This window comes from Hypanus sabinus, chromosome 11 (assembly GCF_030144855.1).
Source record: "Hypanus sabinus isolate sHypSab1 chromosome 11, sHypSab1.hap1, whole genome shotgun sequence".
Lineage (NCBI taxonomy): Eukaryota > Metazoa > Chordata > Chondrichthyes > Myliobatiformes > Dasyatidae > Hypanus > Hypanus sabinus.
The window spans coordinates 108,090,454-108,109,673 of record NC_082716.1 but is presented as its reverse complement, the minus strand read 5'-3'; the positions used below and the strand labels follow the sequence as shown (position 1 = coordinate 108,109,673).

Genomic DNA, 19,220 nt, shown 5'->3' with positions numbered 1-19,220 from the left:
TCATCTGAAAGTTCCATTTCCCAAGCATGTTTAACCTTATCATTAGGCATCATACGTGAATTCATTAACTGTTTATATATAATGGCTACCAGTCCTTTCTGAAATGGTTTAAGCTGAAAAATAGCATGTATCTTCAGTAAAAAAAATTACGTAAAAATTCCTAACTTGTAAGTATCTAAAAAATGTGCATTATATATATCATATTTATCCTCTAGCTGCGAAAAAGACATTAAACAGTTCTCTAAAAAATCTAATAAAGTTTTTATTCCCTTAGTTTTCCATGTTAAAATAGTCTTATCCAAAATTGATGGTTTAAAGAAAAAGTTAAAATGGATATTACTAGAGAGAACAAAGTTATTTAAATCAAAACATCTATGAAATTGAAACCAAAGTTTTAGTGTATGTTTAACAATGGAACTAAGACCTTGTCTACCTATCCCAGAGAACAAAACAGGAAGAGGAGCTCCCAGTAAGGAAGCCAAAGAAAACTAGGGAAAGCCCCAGGACCAGATGGATATACAGTGGAATTTTATAAGACCTTCAATTAAATGCTTATACCACATCTTTGTCAAACTTCCACTGATTCTATATCCTCTGGGAATCTGCTGAAAACTTTTTGAGGCATTAATTTCATTGATTCCTAAAAAAGGAAAAGATCTATCTGAATGTGCATCCTATAGACCTATCTCCTTTCTGAATGTGGATTTTAAAATTTTCTCTAAGATTTTATCTAATTGATCTGAGAATGCTTTGCCTACTGTTATCTCAAATTACCATTTTTATATCTTTCTAAATCTTTTTATTAATATTAGTTATATGGACAGAATACAGATGATATAATGATAAAGAAATTACCAACATACACACTCCATTACATATGAAAAAAAAACATACATAATAGTTACAATATAAATGAGTTTACCAAGACATAAGCCATAAGATATATGTATGGACATAGTAAATCTAAATATTTCATAATGTATAATATAAAAAAACAGAAAAAAGAAAGAAAAAAACAAAAAAAAATTTATATAATGCAGAACTAGCTAATCTAATCTAATAACTATAACTAATAAGTAATATAAAAGAAAAAAAACAAAAGAGAAGGAAAAAAAAGCGGGCTGTTTATAATATCTCACAAAAATAAGTATTCATCAATGCCGTCACTTCTGGTCCTCTCAAAATACATAAGCTGAAAGCTGGGAAATCAAATGAACTTGGCACAAGGATAAATTAGCTCATTTTAACTCTCATATAAGTCCTATTTGTGATAGATGTCATTCTGAAATTGCGTCTTTAACTCACATGTTTTGGTCTTGTTCATTTTTGGAGAAATATTGGAAAGATATTTTTGATATTATTTCTGCGGTTTTGAATATTGATTTACAACCTCATCCTATTACCGCAATTTTTGGTTTACCAATGTTAGATTCACTGCATTTATCTTCTTCAGCCCGTCGAATGATTGCATTTCTAACTCTGATGGCTAGAAGATCTATATTGTTGAATTGGAAAGAAATTGATCCTCCCACTGTATTTAATTGGTTCTCTCAAACTATGTTATGTTTAAATTTAGAAAAAATTAGAAGTGGTACTTTTGAGACTTCTATTAAATTTGAAAAGTTATGGAGACCATTTAGTCAACATTTTCATAAGATGTAATATGACCCTGTGTCAAATTACCATTTTTATAGCATTTATTCGACCAATTAATGATAGCATCATAGGCAACTGTTTGGAAAACATTTGTTGTGTATATTCAATTAGTGGAAGGAAATCATACTTATATAAGAGTTAAAATTTCTAGAAATTTTAATACCAAGATAAAATAATTTTTAGCAATATTAAAGGGTATTTGATCATAATAATGAGTAATTATTAATGGGAAATAATTCACTTTTATGTAAGTTTAGTTTGTATCCAGAGAAAATACTAAATTCAGTAAATATGGATAGGAGAGATTTCCTGGGGTTTGAAATGTAAACTAATAAATCATCTGCATATAATGAAACCTTATGTAGTTTTTCCCCTCTCTTAATACCCTGAACAGAATTAGAATCCCTAAGAGCAATAGCAAGTGGTTCTAAAACCAAATTAAATAATAAAGGACTGAGAGGACAACCCTGACTGGTTCCTCTGTATAATCTAAAATAAGGAGATCTTTGATTATTAGTTATAACCTCAGTCACCGGGGCTTGATTCAAGAAATAAATCCCGGACTGAAAATAAACCTCTTCAAAACTTGAAACAAATAAGGCCATTCTACCCTATCAAAATATTTCTCTGCATCCAGAGGCACAATACATTCAGATTCTTTAACTGGGGGGAATAAATAATATTGAACAATCTTTGAATATGAAAATGTGAATACCTATTTTTAATAAATCCAGTTTGATCATTTTAGATAACACTAGGCAAAATATTCTCAAGTCTATTTGCTAAAATCTTAGAGAATTTTAAATTCCACTTTCAGTAAAGAGATAGGTCTATGGGATGCACATTCAGATACATCTTTTCCTTTTTTAGGAATCAATGAATTTAATGCCTCATAAAAAGTTTTCAGAAGATTCTCAGAGGATATAGAATCTGTGAAAATTTGACAAAGATGTGGTATAAGCATTTCAGAGGGTCTTATAAAATTCCACTGTATATCCATCTGGTCCCGGGGCTTTCCCGAATTGCATAGAGGATATAGCTTTAGCTATTTCCTCTTGTTTAATAGGTGCATCTAGTGTATTAATATCTTGAGTCGAAATTTTAGGTATATTTAATTTATGTAAAAATCTATTCATAATAAAAGTATTGTCAGATAATTCAGATTTATAAAGATTGGAATAGAAATTCATAAATATCTTATTAATTTCATAAGGGTCTAATGTTTCAGTTCTATTTGTTCTGCGTATTTTCAAAATCTGTCTTCTAACCATGTAACTGACCAGCCGAGAGTTTACCTGACTTAACCCCATGTATATAAAATAAACTTTTAGATTTAAAAATTTGCTGTTCAATGGGAAATGTCAGAAGCAAATCATATTGTGATTGAAGTTCAACCCTTTCCAAATATAGATCATCAGCAGGTTTAACTGAATACACTTTATCTATCTTTCTAATTTTATTAGTAAGCACTTACAGTTGAGCTTTAGTTTTCTTTCTTAAAGCTGTTAAATATGAAATTATCTGTCCCCTAAGAAAGGATTCCATTGTAGCTGTGTGCTGCACACAGCACTGGAATAATGACATGCAGACGGTGAGTTGCAGTCGCGTAAAAGATTTATTCAAACTTCGTGGCCTTGCTTTTAAGCCTTCCCGTTTCCGCCGTCCCCGGGCGGGAATGCTGTAGGAGGCACATATTCACAGTCCCTTCCCAGGCGCGGGCTTTTCCCCTTGCTGGTGAAGAAGGCCTGGCGCCCTGTTTGGGGCTGGCCTCTCTGCCGGCACGTGCCATTTTGTGAGCTGGTTCAAGTGCGCTGGTAAGTGGGTCGCCACATAACCCCCCCCCCCACCCTGGAACCAGCGATACACCCCCCCCCCAATGTCCACAGTCTGACTCAGCCTCTGTTTGGGACGTTTGCCTCTGCACCGCGGTGCTTGAGCTCTGACCGGCTGCGCCACGTGGGCCTGTTTGAGTCAGTCCACTGTGAAAACCTCTTCTTTCCCCTCGATGTCCATCATGAACGTGGACCCGTTGTTCCTGATCACCTTAAACGGCCCCTCGTAGGGCCGCTGTAGCGGTGCCCAATGTCCGCCCCGCCAGACAAAAACAAACTTACAGTGCTGCAGGTCTTTGGGTACGCAGGTCGGGCTCTGTCCATGATTTCAAGTGGGTATGGGGCCAGGTTACCGAGCCTCTCACATAGTCTGACCAGGACTGCTGTGGGTTCTTCCTCTTGCCCCCTTGGGGCTGGTATAACTCTCCCAGGACGACCAGGGGTACGCCGTACACCAACTCAACTGACGAGGTGTGCAGATCCTCTCTGGGCGCCATGTGGATTCTGAGCAGAACCCAGGGAAGTTCATCCGCCCAGTTAGGTCCTCTCAGGCGGGCCATGAGAGCGCCCAGCTGACGGTGGAAACGCTCCACTAGCCAGTTCGTTTGTGGGTGGTAGGCAGTTGTGTGGTGTAGCTGTGTCCCCAAAAGGCTGGCCATAGCAGACCACAGGCTGGAGGTGAACTGGGCGCCTCTGTTGGAGGTAATGTGGGCCAGTACACCAAAGTGAGATACCCAGGTTGCAATCAGTGCTCGTGCGCAGGATTTGGAGGTGGTGTCGGTGAGCGGGACTGCCTCTGGCCATCTTGTGAATGATAGTTAGGAGGTGCCGGGCTCCTCATGACACTGGCATGGGCCCCATGATATCCACATGAATGTGGTCGAAACTGCGGCAGGTGGGGCGGAACTGCTGTGGCAGGGCTTTGGTGTGCTACTACACCTTGGCTGTTTGGCACTGCATGCACGTTTTGGCCCATTCACTGACCTGCTTGAGGAGTCCGTGCCGAACAAACCTGTTGGAGACCATCCAGACGGTTGTCCTGATGGAGGAGTGCGCTAAGTTGTGAATGGAGTCGAAAACTCGCCGCCGCCAGGGGCGAGGTTGGCTGGTAGCTGTGTCACACAGTAGGGTCCTCTCACCTGGGTCTACAGGGAAGTCATGGAGCTGCAAACCAGAGACTGCAGTTCTGTAACTGGGGATCTCATCGTCTGCCTGCTGCGCCTCCGCCAGCGCTGCATAGTCCACCCCCGGGACAGAGCCTGGATGGTAGGTCTGTATAGTGCGTCTGCCATGACGTTGTCCTTTCCCGAGACATGCCAGATGTCCATCGTGTATTTGGAGATGTAGGACAGATGTCGCTGCTGGCGGGACAACCAGGGATTGGACACCTTCGTGAACACAAAGGTAAGTGGTTTGTGGTCCATGAACGCGGTGAAGGGCCTACCTTCTAGGAAGTACCTGAAATGCCGGATTGCCAGGTACAGTGCCAACAGCTCCCGGTCGAAAGCACTGTATTTGAGTTTGGGTGGTCATATGTGTTTGCTGAAGAACAACAGGGTTGGCAGCAACCCTCGATGAGTTGTTCCAGCACTCCACCAACTGTTGTGTTGGATGCATCCACTGTGAGGGCGGTAGGGACGTCCATTCTGGGGTGCACTAGCATCATGGCATTTGCCAAGGCTTCTTTGGTTTTAACAAAAGCGGCTGCGGCCTCTTCGTCCCAGGTAACGTCCTTGCCCTTACCCGACATCAGGGTGAACAGGGGGCGCATGACTTGGGCTGCTGAAGGGAGGAAGCGGTGGTAGAAATTCACCATACCCACGAATTCCTGCAGGCCGTTGAGTGTGTTGGGTCGGGGGAAGTGGCGGACCGCGTCTACCTTGGTGGGCAGAGGGGTTGCCACGGCGGCCAGTGTGAAGTCCCACGTGAACCGGCTGGAGCCGAACTGTAGCTGCACCATACTGGTGCCATAGGTCTGTATTGTGTGCATTTGCATCCCTCAGGGTAGGTCCCAGTTCTCTGTTGCGGGTGTCATAACTCATCGAAGGTAAGACGCTGATGTAGGCTCTGGTGTCGACCAAAAAGTGGCGTCCTGACTGTTTGTCCCAGACATACAGGAGGATATCCTGATGGCCAGCGGCCATAGCCATCAGTGGCAGCTGGCCCTGGTGTTTCCCGGGAAGTTGCAGGGTGGGCTACACTGGCGGGCTTCTGTGCCCCACCGCTGGTGGTAGAAGCACCATTGTTCGTTGGCCTCCACACTCATGCCTCTGGGTTTTGTAGGCTCTGCTGCTGGGCTTGGTCTGGTCTACTGTTGGGCACATGGCTTGGTGATCTGGGTGATGGACGCCCCACTGTCCTTCTTGGCTTTCCAGAGCACATCTACCTGGGCCGCCACCTTCTGGGGGTCGCTGAAATCCGCGTCAGACATCAACAGGCGTATGCCCTCGGGCAGTTGCTCTAGGAACGCCTGCCCAAACGTGAGGCAGGGCTTGTGTCCTTCAGCCAGGGCCAGCATCTCATTCATTAATGCCGATGGCGGCCTGTCTCCTAAACCATCCAGGTGCAGTAAGCGGGCAGCTCGCTCACGTTGTGAGAGTCCAAAAGTCCTTATGAGCAGGGCTTTGAATGCCGTCCTCCAGGAGCGGCTGTATGAACTCCTCAAGCTGGGCGGCTGTCTTCTGGTCGAGGGAGCTCAGGACGTAGTAGTAATGTGTGGAATCCGAGGTTATCTGCTGAATGTGGGATTGGGCTTCCGCTTGTTGGAACCACAGGTGAGGTCGCAGCATCCAGAAGCTTGGCAGTTTTAACGAAACTGCATGAACAGATGCGACGTCCTTCATCTTCGGTCCAAACATCGCTTGGGCTGTCGGGGTCACCAATTGTAGCGGTGTGCTACACACAGCGCTGGAATAACGACATGCAGATAGTGAGTTGCAGTTGCATAAAAGATTTATTTAAACCGCAGCCTTGCTTTTAAGCCTCCCTGTTTCCGCCCTCCCTGGGTGGGAATGCTGTAGGGGGTGCAAATTCCTAGTCCCTTCCCAAGTGCGGGCTTTTCCCCTTGCTGGTGAAGAAAGCCTGGCGCCCTGTTTGGGGCTGGCCTATCTGCCAGCGCACGCCATTTTGTGAGCCGGTTCGAGTGCGCTGGAAAGTGGGTCGCCACACCATCATATCCCATATAACCAAATTTGACATTCTTTCAGTTGTATTCAGTTTGAAAAATATAGAACTTTGTTCCTGAATAAAACAAACAAGGGCTGGATTCAATCTCCACTGTGACATTTTCAAAAAACTACCAGAGAGCTTCAGGGTTAATTTCATAGACGCGTGATCTGACTGCGCAATGACGTCATACGCACACTCAACAACAGAGTGTAGCAAGCGTGTACCTAGAAAAAAGTAATCAATTCTTGAGTATTTATGATGAACGTGTGGAAAAAAAAGAAAAATCTTTGTCATTAGGGTGTTTATATCTCCAGATATCAACCAGTCCATATTCTAATAGAAAAGAATTAATACAGGCCGCCGCTTTATCAGGAGGCGACAGATTGGTTGATGACCTGTCAATCACCGGGTTCAGACAACAGTTAAAGTCACCGCCCATGATCAACTTGCATTCATTTAGATTCGGTAGCTCAGAAAAAAGCTTCTTAAAAAATTCAGGACTGTTGAATTAGGTGCGTATACGCACACCAAAGCTATAAAAAATAGATACCATTCTAACTTTACTAGTCGATAAAGAATGATATAAAGGGCCTTTCCGGAATTTGAAAACGCGATCTTCATCCTGTCTCCATACATGAGTTTCTTGCACAAAAATAATATCTGCATTAAGTGTTTTTAATTTCTTAAGAATTTTTTAATGCTTAATAGGATGATTCATGCTGTTCAAAATCCAAGAGATTATATTAATTTTATTAACATCTATATTTAAGATCTAATTTAAAGTTTTATAAAGAAAACTATTGTGCCAGAGCACATTAACCCAAAAGGAACAGATTTGACCAGAAGTGACAACAGATTTGAGAGAAAATATCCATCAATGGAACTGCCCAATCGAGGAAAAAAAAGCCCATTCTAATAACCCTCCCTTCCCCAAAGCCTGAAAAAAAGCAACCAACAGAATGATTGCATGCTAAACTAATGACCTTTAACCCTGTCCTCCATTATGCAGCCATATTAAAAAAAATGAGATATAAACAAATTTCAAATACTGTAATATTGTAGCGGTGTGCTACACGCAGCGCTAAAATTACGACACGGAGTCGGTAACTGCAGTCGAAGGAAAAAACTTTATTCGAAAACTTCAGCCTCAGTTTTAAGCCTCTGTCAACCGGCCCCCCATGGCGTAGAGGCTCCAAAGCTCTGTGTTCGCAAACCCCTGTAGGCTATCTAATTGTGAGTCGGTTCGGATACGCTAGGAAATGGGGCGCCACATAACCCCCCCCCCAGAACCGGCAATACACCCCCCAATGTCCACAGCCTGGGCCAGAACCTGCTTGGGAGGTCGGCCTCTGCGCCGAGGCGCCGGAAACTCGGCCGGTTGCGCCAGGTCCACATGGGCCGGCTTGAGGCGGTCCACCGTGAAAACCTCCTCTTTCCCCCCAACGTCCAGCACGAACGTGGACCCGTTGTTCCGGAGCACCATAAACGGCCCCTCGTATGGCCACTGCAGCGGTGGCCGATGCCCGCCCCTTCGTACAAACACAAACTTACAGTTCTGAAGGTCTTTGGGTACGCAGGTCGGGTGCCGCCCATGCTGTGAAGTGGGTATGGGGGCCAGGTTACCGAGCTTCTCGCGTAGTCTGCCCAGGACTGCTGCGGGATCTTCCTCTTGCCCCCTTGGGGCTGGTAGGAACTCCCCGGGGACGACCAGGGACGCGCCGTATACCAACTCGGCCGACGAGGCGTGCAGGTTGTCCTTGGGCGCTGTGCGGATGCCGAGTAGGACCCAGGGAAGCTCGTCCGCCCAGTTGGCTCCTCCCAGGCGGGCCATGAGGGTCGACTTCAGGTGACGGTGGAAACGCTCCACTAGCCCGTTCGACTGTGGGTGGTAGGCAGTGGTGTGGTGCAGCTGAGTCCCCAAAAGGCTGGCCGTAGCTGACCACAGGCTGGAGGTGAACTGGGCGCCTCTGTCGGAGGTAATGTGGGCTGGTACACCAAAGCGAGATATCTAGGTGACGATCAGGGCTCGGGCTCAAGATTCGGAGGTGGTGTCGGTGAGCGGGACCGCCTCTGGCCATCTTGTGAACCGGTCCACGATAGTCAGGAGGTGCCGCGCTCCTTGCGACACTGGCAGGGGGCCCACGATATCCACATGAATGTGGTCGAAACGCCGGTGGGCGGGATGGAACTGCTGCGGTGGGGCTTTGCTGTGCCGCTGCACCTTGGCCGTCTGGCAGTGCATGCACGTTTTGGCCCATTCACTGACCTGTTTGCGAAGTCCGTGCCAAACGAACCTGCTGGAAACCATCCGGACAATTGCCGGATGGAGGGATGCGCCAAGTTATGAATGGAGTCGAAAACGCGGCGCCGCCAGGCTGTCGGGACGACCGGATGGGGCTGGCCGGTGGCGACGTCACAGAGTAGGGTCCTCTCACCCGGGCCCACGGGGAGGTCCTGGAGCTGCAAACCGGAGACTGCGGTTCTGTAACTCGGAATCTCCTCATCTGCCTGCTGTGCCTCTGCCAGCGCCTCAAAGTCTACCCCTTGGGAAAGGGCATGAACGGTAGGGCGAGAGAGCGCATCCGCCACGACATTGTCCTTACCCGAGACGTGCCGGACATCCGTCGTGTATTCAGAGATGTAGGACAGGTGGCGTTGCTGGCGGGACGACCAGGGGTCGGATGCTTTCGTAAACGCAAAGGTAAGCAGTTTGTGGTCCGTGAACGCGGTGAAGGGCCGACCTTCTAGGAAGTACCTGAAATGCCGGATTGCCAGGTAGAGCGCCAACAGTTCCCGGTCGAAAGCACTGTACTTGAGCTCGGGTGGCCGCAGGTGTTTGCTGAAAAACGCCAGGGGCTGCCAGCGACCTGCGATGAGTTGCTCCAGCACCCCACCGACTGCCGTGTTAGATGCGTCCACTGTGAGGGCGGTAGGGGCGTCCATTCTGGGATGTACTAGCATTGCGGCGTTCGCCAAAGCTTCCTTCGTTTGAACGAAAGCGGCGGCGGACTCCTCGTCCCAGGTAATGTCCTTGCTCGGACCCGACATCAGGGCGAACAGGGGGCGCATGATCCGGGCAGCTGAAGGGAGGAAACGGTGGTAGAAATTGACCATACCTACGAATTCCTGAAGGCCTTTGATCGTGGTGGGTCGGGGGAAGTGGTGGACCGCATCTACCTTAGCGGGCAGAGGGGTTGTCCCGTCTTTAGTAATTCTGTGGCCCAGGAAGTCAATGGTATCGAGTCCGAACTGGCATTTGGCGGGGTTGATTGTAAGACCGTACTCACTCAGTCGGGCGCAGAGTTGACGGAGGTGGGACAGATGCTCCTGACGACTGCCGCTGGCTATGAGGATGTCATCCAAATAGATGAACGCGAAGTCCAGGTCCCGTCCCACCGCGTCCATTAACCGCTGGAACGTCTGTGCGGCATTCTTCAGGCCGAACGGCATGCGGAGGAACTCGAAAAGGCCAAACGGGGTGATGAGAGCCGTTTTGGGGACGTCGTCAGGATGCATCGGGATTTGATGGTATCCCCGGACGAGATCTACCTTGGAGAAGATCCGTGCGCCGTGCAGGTTTGCCGCAAAGTCCTGAATGTGCGGCACAGGGAAGCGGTCCGGTGTGGGAGCCTCGTTCAGACGGTCTCCAGCCCCCCGTCGCTTTGGGCACCATGTGCAGGGGGGAAGCCCATGGGCTGTCGGACCGCCGGATGATCCCCAATTCCTCCATCCTCTGGAACTCCTCCTTCGCCAGTCGGAGCTTGTCCGGGGGAAGCCGCCGAGCACGGGCATGGAGGGGTGGTCCCTGGGTCGGGATGTGGTGCTGTACGCCGTGCCTGGGCATGGCTGCTGTGAACTGCGGTGCCAGAACCGATGGGAACTCCGCCAGGACCCTGGTGAAGTCATTGTTGGACAGCGTGATGGAGCCGAGGTGAGGGGCCGGCAACTGGGCTGCACCCAGGGAGAACGTCTGAAAGGTCTCGGCGTGTACCAGTCTCTTCCTGGGCAGGTCGACCAGCAGGCTGTGAGCCCGCAGAAAATCCGCACCCAGAAGCGGTTGGGCTACGGCGGCCAGTGTGAAGTCCCACGTGAACCGGCTGGAGCCGAACAGTAGCTGCACCTGGCGGATGCCATAGGTCCTTACGGTGCTGCCATTCACAGCCCTCAGGGGGGGACCCGGTTCTCCGTTGCGGGTGTCGTAACTCGTCGGAGGTAAAACGCTGATCTCAGCCCCAGTATCGACCAAAAACCGGCGTCCCGACCTTCTGTCCCACACATACAGGAGGCTATCCTGATGGCCAGCCGCTGTAGCCATCAGCGGCGGCTGGCCCTGGCGTTTCCCGGGAACTTGCAGGGCGGGTGACAACGGCGGGCTTCTGCGCCCCACCGCTGGTGGTAGAAGCACCAGTGTTCATTGGGCCGGGGGTTGGCGGGCTCTGCGGCTGGGCCTGGACTGGTTTGCTGCCGGGAGCGTGGCTGGGAGATCTGTGCGATGGACGCCCCGCTCACCTTCTTGGCGTTCCACAGCAAGTCCGCCCGGGCTGCCACCTTCCGGGGGTCACTGAAATCCGCGTCGGACAGCAGCAGGCGTATGTCCTCGGGCAGCTGCTCCAGGAATGCCTGCTCAAACATTAGGCAGGGTGTGTGTCCGTCGGCGAGAGACAACATCTCATTCATTAAAGCCGATGGAGGTCTGTCGCCCAAGCCATCCAGGTGCAGTAAACGGGCAGCCCACTCACGCCGTGAGAGTCCGAAAGTCCTGAAGAGCAGGGCTTTGAGTTCCGTGTACTTGCCGTCTGCCGGGGGCGACTGTACGAACTCCGCGACCTGGGCCGCTGTGTCCTGGTCGAGGGAGCTCACCACGTAGTAGTAGCGGGTGTCTTCTGAGGTGATCTGGTGAACGTGGAATTGGGCTTCGGCTTGCTGAACCATAGGTTCGGTCGCTGTGTCCAGAAACCCGGCAGTTTCAACGAAACCGCATGAACAGAGGCGGCGTCGGTCATTTCTGGTCCAAAAATCGTTCGGATCGTCGGGGTCACCAATTGTAGTGGTGTGCTACACGCAGCGCTAAAATTATGACACGGAGACGGTAACTGCAGTCGAAGGAAAAAACTTTATTCGAAAACTTCAGCCTCACTTTTAAGCCTCTGTCAACCGGCCCCCCATGGCGTAGAAGCTCCAAAGCTCTGTGCTCGCAAACCCCCGTAGGCTATCTAATTGTGAGTCGGTTCGGATACGCTAGGAAATGGGGCGCCACAATATTATGTTTAACAATAATAAAAACATAACTGGTGACGGCCATCTTAAATTCATCTGAAGTATATTAATCACGTATTCAGAAAAGAATAAATCCAAGTAGATAATATTACAACTGAAGACCTTTCTTTCAAACAAAACTTACAAGTCGTACCAAAAATAGGTGAATATATATATATATCAAACCAAAAGCTATCTTAATATTGAGACAAGCGAAAGGATAGAAAAACATCATTCAAACCTAGTAATGCAAGCAAAGTACAATTGGCTGGGGGTATAATTCAGATGTGCGCCAAAACCCTGGAATTCTGTGGACTCTGTTGAGTAAAGGGCTCAATTCAAGAGTCTCACTAAAAAGTGAGTACAGCATATCTGAGAAGAACTTTAACAGATCACTAGTTACAGTATTTTCAGGCAAACCTAATATACGTAAGTTCCTCCGAAGTGCTCTGCTGTCTAAATTAATCATTTTTTTCTTTGTTTTTGGTAGTTCCGAGGTAATTTCATTGATTTTCTTTTCCATAGATGAGATCTTCAGTTCTTGTTCATTGATTGTTTGCCTGAATTGTTCGTGTTTGTTCTCAATTCGCTGAGTAGTCTGCTTGAGTGTCTGAAATTGAAAGGCCAGATTCTTCAGAGATTCTTGGATTGTAAAGATGGATTTTTCAAGCTTCCGATTAGTATCCGTGAGCTTATCAGTTTCTAGTGTTAAGCGATCCAAATTCAGACTTCTTATCTTGTTTTGAAGAGAAAATTCCTGCTAAAGTAACAGGTTCCTCTGATTTCTTGATTTGTTCAGTTTGTTCCGTTTTAGGAAAAGTCTTGCCGCTTCTCAATTCAATACCAGATCGACTTCCGGCCATCGTAGTTAAATCATAAATCCTTCAGCAAAAGTAATAAATCTTCAGACTTGACAGGAATCTGTCAGCGGGATGTAAAATATATAAAAAAGTGGAGCCGTTATAAAGCGCGTCTCACTTCATGCGCTGCAAAATGGAGTCTGTTTATCACCTGTGCACTGAAACATACAGTGAAATGCGTCATTTGTGTTAAAGACTACACAACATAAGGATGTGCTGGGAAAGCCTGCAGTTTTCACCAACTCTCCGGTCCCAGCATATCATGCCCGCAGGCTTCAGCAGAACAGCACAACATGCCAGCCACTTTTCCACCCTCCCACCCACTCTCACAAGCAGGTCTCCAGCCTCAGGTCGGCCTCCGACCCGCAGTCCTTGGCCCTGGACTCTCGGACTTGCAGATATTAGGCCTCCACAACCTCTAGTCCCTTGTGTGGACTCACTGATGTCGGACATCTGACTACCGGGCATACTGACCCAGGGACTGATTGCTGGATTTGACCTCCAACTTTGACCTCTGGGTATTGACCCCAGGATTTCCCATTTGCAGGACTTTGACCTCTAGGCCTCAAACTCTGAACTTGCACAGACCGACAACCCTCCAGGACACGCTGAGCTGGTGCGTAACCCACCCTCATCCTCGGGTTCATCAACCTCAGTCATTGGCCGTGAGGGTTACTAGTCTTCACCCTTGCCTGCAGAAAGATGTGTCCTAGCTACAGTGGGGCTCCAGTCCTAATGCAAGAAAACCCAGGGAGAACGTACAAACTCCTTATAGACAGTGGCAGGGTGTTTAAGATCCAGACCAATAGGTGATATATTTCTAATAAACCATGATATACATTCATCTATTGTGGTAGCATAATCATTAGCATAGTGCTTCACAGCGCCAGTAACCTGGGTTCAATACCCACTGCTGCCTGTAAGGAGTTTGTACGTTCTCCCTGTTACTGTGTGGTTTCCCTCTGAGTGCTCCGGATTCCTCCCACATTCCAAAGGTGTAGAGTTTAGGATTAGTGAGTTGTGGACATGCTTAGTTGGCATCAGAAACATTGTGACACTCGCGGGCTGCCCCAGCACATCCTAGGACTGTGTTCATCACTGACACAAACAACTTATTTCACTGTATGGTTCGATGTATGTGTGACAAATGAAGCTAATTTAATCAAAGTTCAAAGTAAACTTATTATCAAAGTACATATCTGTCACTGTATACAACCCTTGTTTGTTCTTATTTTATGTGCTTGCTATTTTACATGTGCTGTATGTGGCTTTGCTGTGTGTGACTGTCAGTACTGTGTTTTGCACCTTGGCCACAGAGTAATGGGGTTTCATTTAGTGATATTCATGTATGGTTGAATGACATTTGAGCCTGAAAAATTGCTAACAGCACCATATGGTTAATAATAATGTTTAATAATAATGGTTAATAATAATGGTTAATAATAATGGTTAATAATAATGCAAACATAATTACACCAACTCTGCCTTGGATGATCCTAAAAGGAGGAGGGTGGGAATGGCGCTCGTAACCCATCTCATAAAAATCACAGAGCTACAGAAACTGAGAGAGGAAGAAGATGGGCTATACCTGGGGATAACTTGAACGGCTGGCCCAGGACAGAGAACTCTGGCAGGATACTGTTGGGGGCCTTTGTTCCAGTAGGAGTGATGGGTTCAAGATGAAGATAATAATGCCACGATATGTTCTGATGTAAATGTGACAAAGCTAATGTCTCACCTCTAACCTGCTTCCTTTACCTCTTCTTTTTCTTTCAAATGTGTTTCTTCTGCTGTTGGAGCCTGTGATCTACACTACGGTGTGTGTTTTTGGGCCAATTGAGCAATCTAGCACTTTGCGTTCTAAGGTTGCACAGTGATGTTTCGAGCACAGCTTGTGCCTCAAGGCCAAGAAGCCTGGAGATGGGACGCGAGCCCATAATTGACTCAATTTCTCACTGATCTCGCCATTTGAGGATTCAAGGAAGGTTGAAATCATTGAGGCAAGAGCAGAAGATGGGCCACCTAGCAGCCTCTCACTCACAGCTGCCAGAGGAAGGTGTCTGTGTGTGATGGTCTCTCTCCCCCCCCCCACCACATTTCACTTGCTGCTCCCGAAGGAAGGTCCCTTCTTTTAAAAAGACTTTCTCTCACCTTCTTAGTTGATGCTGCCGGAGGATTGTGCTGGAGTCTTGGGTCTTGGATAAGGTTTAATCAATGCAGTTTGTGGATTGGATTGAATGAATTGAAATGAACTGACTTTATTTCTTACATCCTTCACATACATTGAGGAGTAAAAATCTTTACGTTTCATCTCCATCTAAATGTGCAATCATAATAATTTATAATAAATAGAACAACCAATGTAATATGACACTCAAGTCAGCGTGAGTTAATCAGTCTGATGGTCTGGTGGAAGAAGCTGTCCCGGAGCCTGTTGGTCCTGGCTTTTACGTTGCAGTACCGCTTCCCGGATGGTAGCAGCTGGAATAGACTGTGGTTGGGATGGCTGGGAGCCCAGCGATCCTACGGGCCCTTTTTATACACCTGTCCTTGTAAATGTCCTGACTCATGGGAAGTTCACAACTACAGATGTGTTGGGCTGTCCGCACCACTCTCTGCAAAGTCCTGTGTTAACGGAAGTACAGTTCCCATACCAGGCAGTGATGCAGTCAGTCAGGATGCTCTCAATTGTGCCAATGTAGAAAGTTCTTAGGATTTGGGGGCCCGATACCAAACTTCCTCAACCACCTGAGATGAAAGAGGTGCTGTTGTGCCTTTTTCACCACACAGCTGGTGTGTACAGACCAGGTGAGGTCCTCGGTGATGTGGATGCCGAGGAACTTGAGGCTGTTCACCCTCTCAACCCCAGATCCATTGATGTCAATAGGGGTTAGCCCGACTCCATTCCTCCTGTAATCCACAACCAGCTCCTTTATTTATGTGATATTGAGTTTCTTGACACATTCTGCACCCATACTTCGATAATAAATATCCTCTGAACTTTGAACTTTTTCAACTGAGCATTAGGTATCCAGTACAGCACCATGTCAGTGAAAATGATGTGTTTGTTTCGCAGTTGTACAACGCCTTCCCGAGGATCATGGATTTCCTGCCTGGACCTCACCGAACGATCTCCCAAAATATCACAAACTTGAGAAATTTTCTGGCCAAAACTATTCAAAGTCACAAAGAGACTATCCAGAAAGACTCCCCCAGGGATTACATCGACTGCTTCCTCACGAAGATGGATGAGGTAACAGCAGCAAGTTTCCCACATAACCTGTGGGATTTCCCACTACCCTACACTGAAGATAATAACTTTTTTATTTTACCTTAGAGACATGGCGCAGAACAGGCCCTTCAGGCCCAGAGAGCTGCACCAACCAGCAGCCCATCTATTTATTCAGTTTAGTTACTTACTGCCCATTACACCGCTGGTGCTTAGGGCAGCAATGAAGGTCCTCCATCTCTGCCTGTCCTTGGCCATCTGCTCTATTGTGCCCCAGATGTGGTTAAGGGTCATCATTTCTGCATCTACAGTACGGCAACAAATTGTTTTCCCTCCACCCTTCAGGGGTGCAATGAAGTGCTGTCTTGATGATGGCATTGTCAAATCTTCCCATCATGTGTCCAACCCATGTCCAACATTTCCTCATGATGATGGTGACCATGTCCTCTTGGTGACACTGAAGGAGTAGGGTGTGGTTGGAGATCTTTCTTGGCCAGAAAATAAAGAGGATCTTCCAGAAGGTCATGGTGTGGAATGACAAGGTCACTCTCTCTCAAACAGCATCACTCTGACCCACACAACACAGCTCTGGTACAACTTCACCTTGGTGTGGACACTGTACTTTGTTGACCCCCATATGTTGCTCAACCGTAACCTAATCAGAGAATGATTTTTATTGACCAATTGACCTTTGGGCTGTTGGGAGAAACCAGAGCACCCGGAGGAAACCCATACAGTCACGAGGAGAATGTACAAACTCCTTGCAGGCAACATTGGAATTGAACTCCAAACTTTGGAACGTCCTTAATAGCATCACAGTAACCACTACGCTACCATGGCACCCAATTTTTCTTAATTGGTAAATTAGATCAGAGTTGAAAAACACAGGAACAGACCCTTCAGCCCACTACATCAATGTTGACCATCGTGCCTGTCTATACTAATCCCACTTACCTGCATTAATTCCATATCCCTTTTTGTTCTGCTCTGTTAATTTGCCAGAGAGGTCATAGATATTAATTTACATAGAACATAGAACATAGAATAGTACAGCACAGTATAGGCCCTTCGGCCCACAATGTTGTGCCAACCCTTAAACCGTACCTCCCATAATTATTTAATTATTGATTGTTTGAAATACAACAACAGTAGGCACCACCCAACAATCCACCAGTTTATTTCTAGCCCAACTGGGACAATTTACAATGACCAATGAATCCCCTAATCTTTGGGATGGAGGAAACCTTAGCATGCAGTGCTTTCAACATGGTCACAGTGATAACGTACAAACTCCTTCCAGGCAGCGGCTGGAATTGAACCCGGGTTACCTGTACTCTGAAGCATTACACTACTGTGCCACCCAAAAAAAGGTTATCTTTTCGATGAAAACTATACAACTGCTTAAACTAAGAAATGAAAATGCCTTAAGATCTCAGTGCCTTTAAAAAAAGAATCTGGCATTTTGTCTCAACTGTCCTTTGGCACGGATGCAGTTGAGCCTCCTGAAAGCTTCCATGATTTTCTGTTTCTTTGGGAACTGGTATTGCAAACGTTTGTCTAGTATAGAGCACAGTAGCATTAGGGTAACACCTCGGCATAGTGGTTAGCACAACGCTTCACGGGACAGGTGACCCAGGTTCAATTCCCACCACTGCCTGTCAGGAAGTTATCCCCATGACTCTGTGGGTGTCACACTGTGGGGGGCAATGGTGCTGTAGGAGGACCCAAATGCAGGACACAAACACGTTTATGTAAGATTAACTAAAATAGAGTTTATTACTCTTTACGAGGAGAACCATGATGCAAGGATAGAACAGGGAAATCAAGGAGAGCAAAGAGGAGATGGGAATAGGCATAGTGGACAAGGGATCAGGCCCGGGACTAGGCTGGGACTCAGGGTCTGGGGGGCCAGGACTTGGAGATCGGGGATCAGAGCCAGGACTCAGAACCCAGACCTTGGACTTGGAGACTTCAAGGAACACAAACCTTGGGCTTGGAGACTTGGAACGCCACAGCCAGGACTTGGAAACGAGGAACACCTCGGCTAGGAGTTGGAGACTTGGAACACCACGGCCAGGACTTGGAGACGAGGAACACCATGACCAGGACTTGGAGACTTGGAACACTGCGGCCAGGACTTGGAGACGAGGAACACCACGGCCAGGACTTGATACTTTGGACTTGGAACACCACGGCTAGGAGTTGGAGACTTGGAACACTGCGGCCAGGACTTGGAGACGAGGAACACCATGACCAGGACTTGGAGACTTGGAACACTGCGGCCAGGACTTGGAGACGAGGAACACCACGACTAGGAGTTGGAGACGAGGAACACCATGGCCAGGACTTGGAGACGAGGAACACCATGACCAGGACTTGGAGACTTGGAACACTGCGGCCAGGACTTGGAGACTTGGAACACTGCGGCCAGGACTTGGAGACGAGGAACACCACGACTAGGAGTTGGAGACGGAACACCACGGCCTGGACTTGGGGACTTGGATCACCACAGCCAGCACTTGATACTTTGGACTTGTAACCAGGGCCAGGACTTGATACTCAAACACAGGACATGAAACACTGAGCCGGGTCTCCGCCTTAAGACACCAGGCATAGAGTCGGGACTCTTCTTCAAGGGACAGACTCAGACGCAGGACATGAATCACTGAGCCCATTCGAGTAGCGGCAAACTGCCTGCCTACTGCACTGGATACACGACGACAAGACAACAGACGGTACTATCACTGGACCCAAGTTTGTTCCAAGCTACGGGAACTCTTAACTCACCCTGGCGGGTTAACCTTGCCCGGACCCACTCTGGCAAGGGAAGGCGAATTGCTGGCACTTGCTGCGGGAGGAGTCTTGGCGTGCTCTGGCAAGAAACTTAGTTGGCTGTGGCTGGATGACTTTGGCTGCCGGTAGCTACGGTGATTTTGCTAATGCTCCATAACACTCTTGCCCCAAACGGCTGAAGCCGGGGGCTTATAAACTCCCGGTTCGGCCGAGAGTAAGTCACCTTAATCAGCAAGCTCGAGGGACACGGGAAACAGGGAATTAAAGGGGAACAAGGAGTCAAAGGTCCAGATCATAACACAACCTAGATAAATTAAAAGGGAAACTGATCCGGACCATGACAGTGCGTTTCCTCTGGGTGCTCTGGTTTCCTCCCACAGTTCAAAGGTGTTCTGCTTTGTAGGTTCAGAGGCCATTGTAAATTGT

General features: G+C 47.5%; 2 protein-coding genes across 2 annotated transcripts in view; both read left to right on the top strand.

The window, feature by feature from the left end:
• The window catches only part of LOC132402265 (cytochrome P450 2C38-like), a 265,261-nt gene that overhangs the window by 183,898 nt on the left and 62,143 nt on the right, over positions 1–19,220 (top strand). The window lies entirely within an intron of this gene.
• The window catches only part of LOC132402269 (cytochrome P450 2C15-like), a 78,060-nt gene that overhangs the window by 33,017 nt on the left and 25,823 nt on the right, over positions 1–19,220 (top strand). Inside the window, exon 5 of the mRNA XM_059985087.1 lies at positions 15,849–16,025. Within this exon, the coding sequence (XP_059841070.1) occupies positions 15,849–16,025 (177 nt within the window). The remainder of the gene's footprint in view (positions 1–15,848; positions 16,026–19,220) is intronic.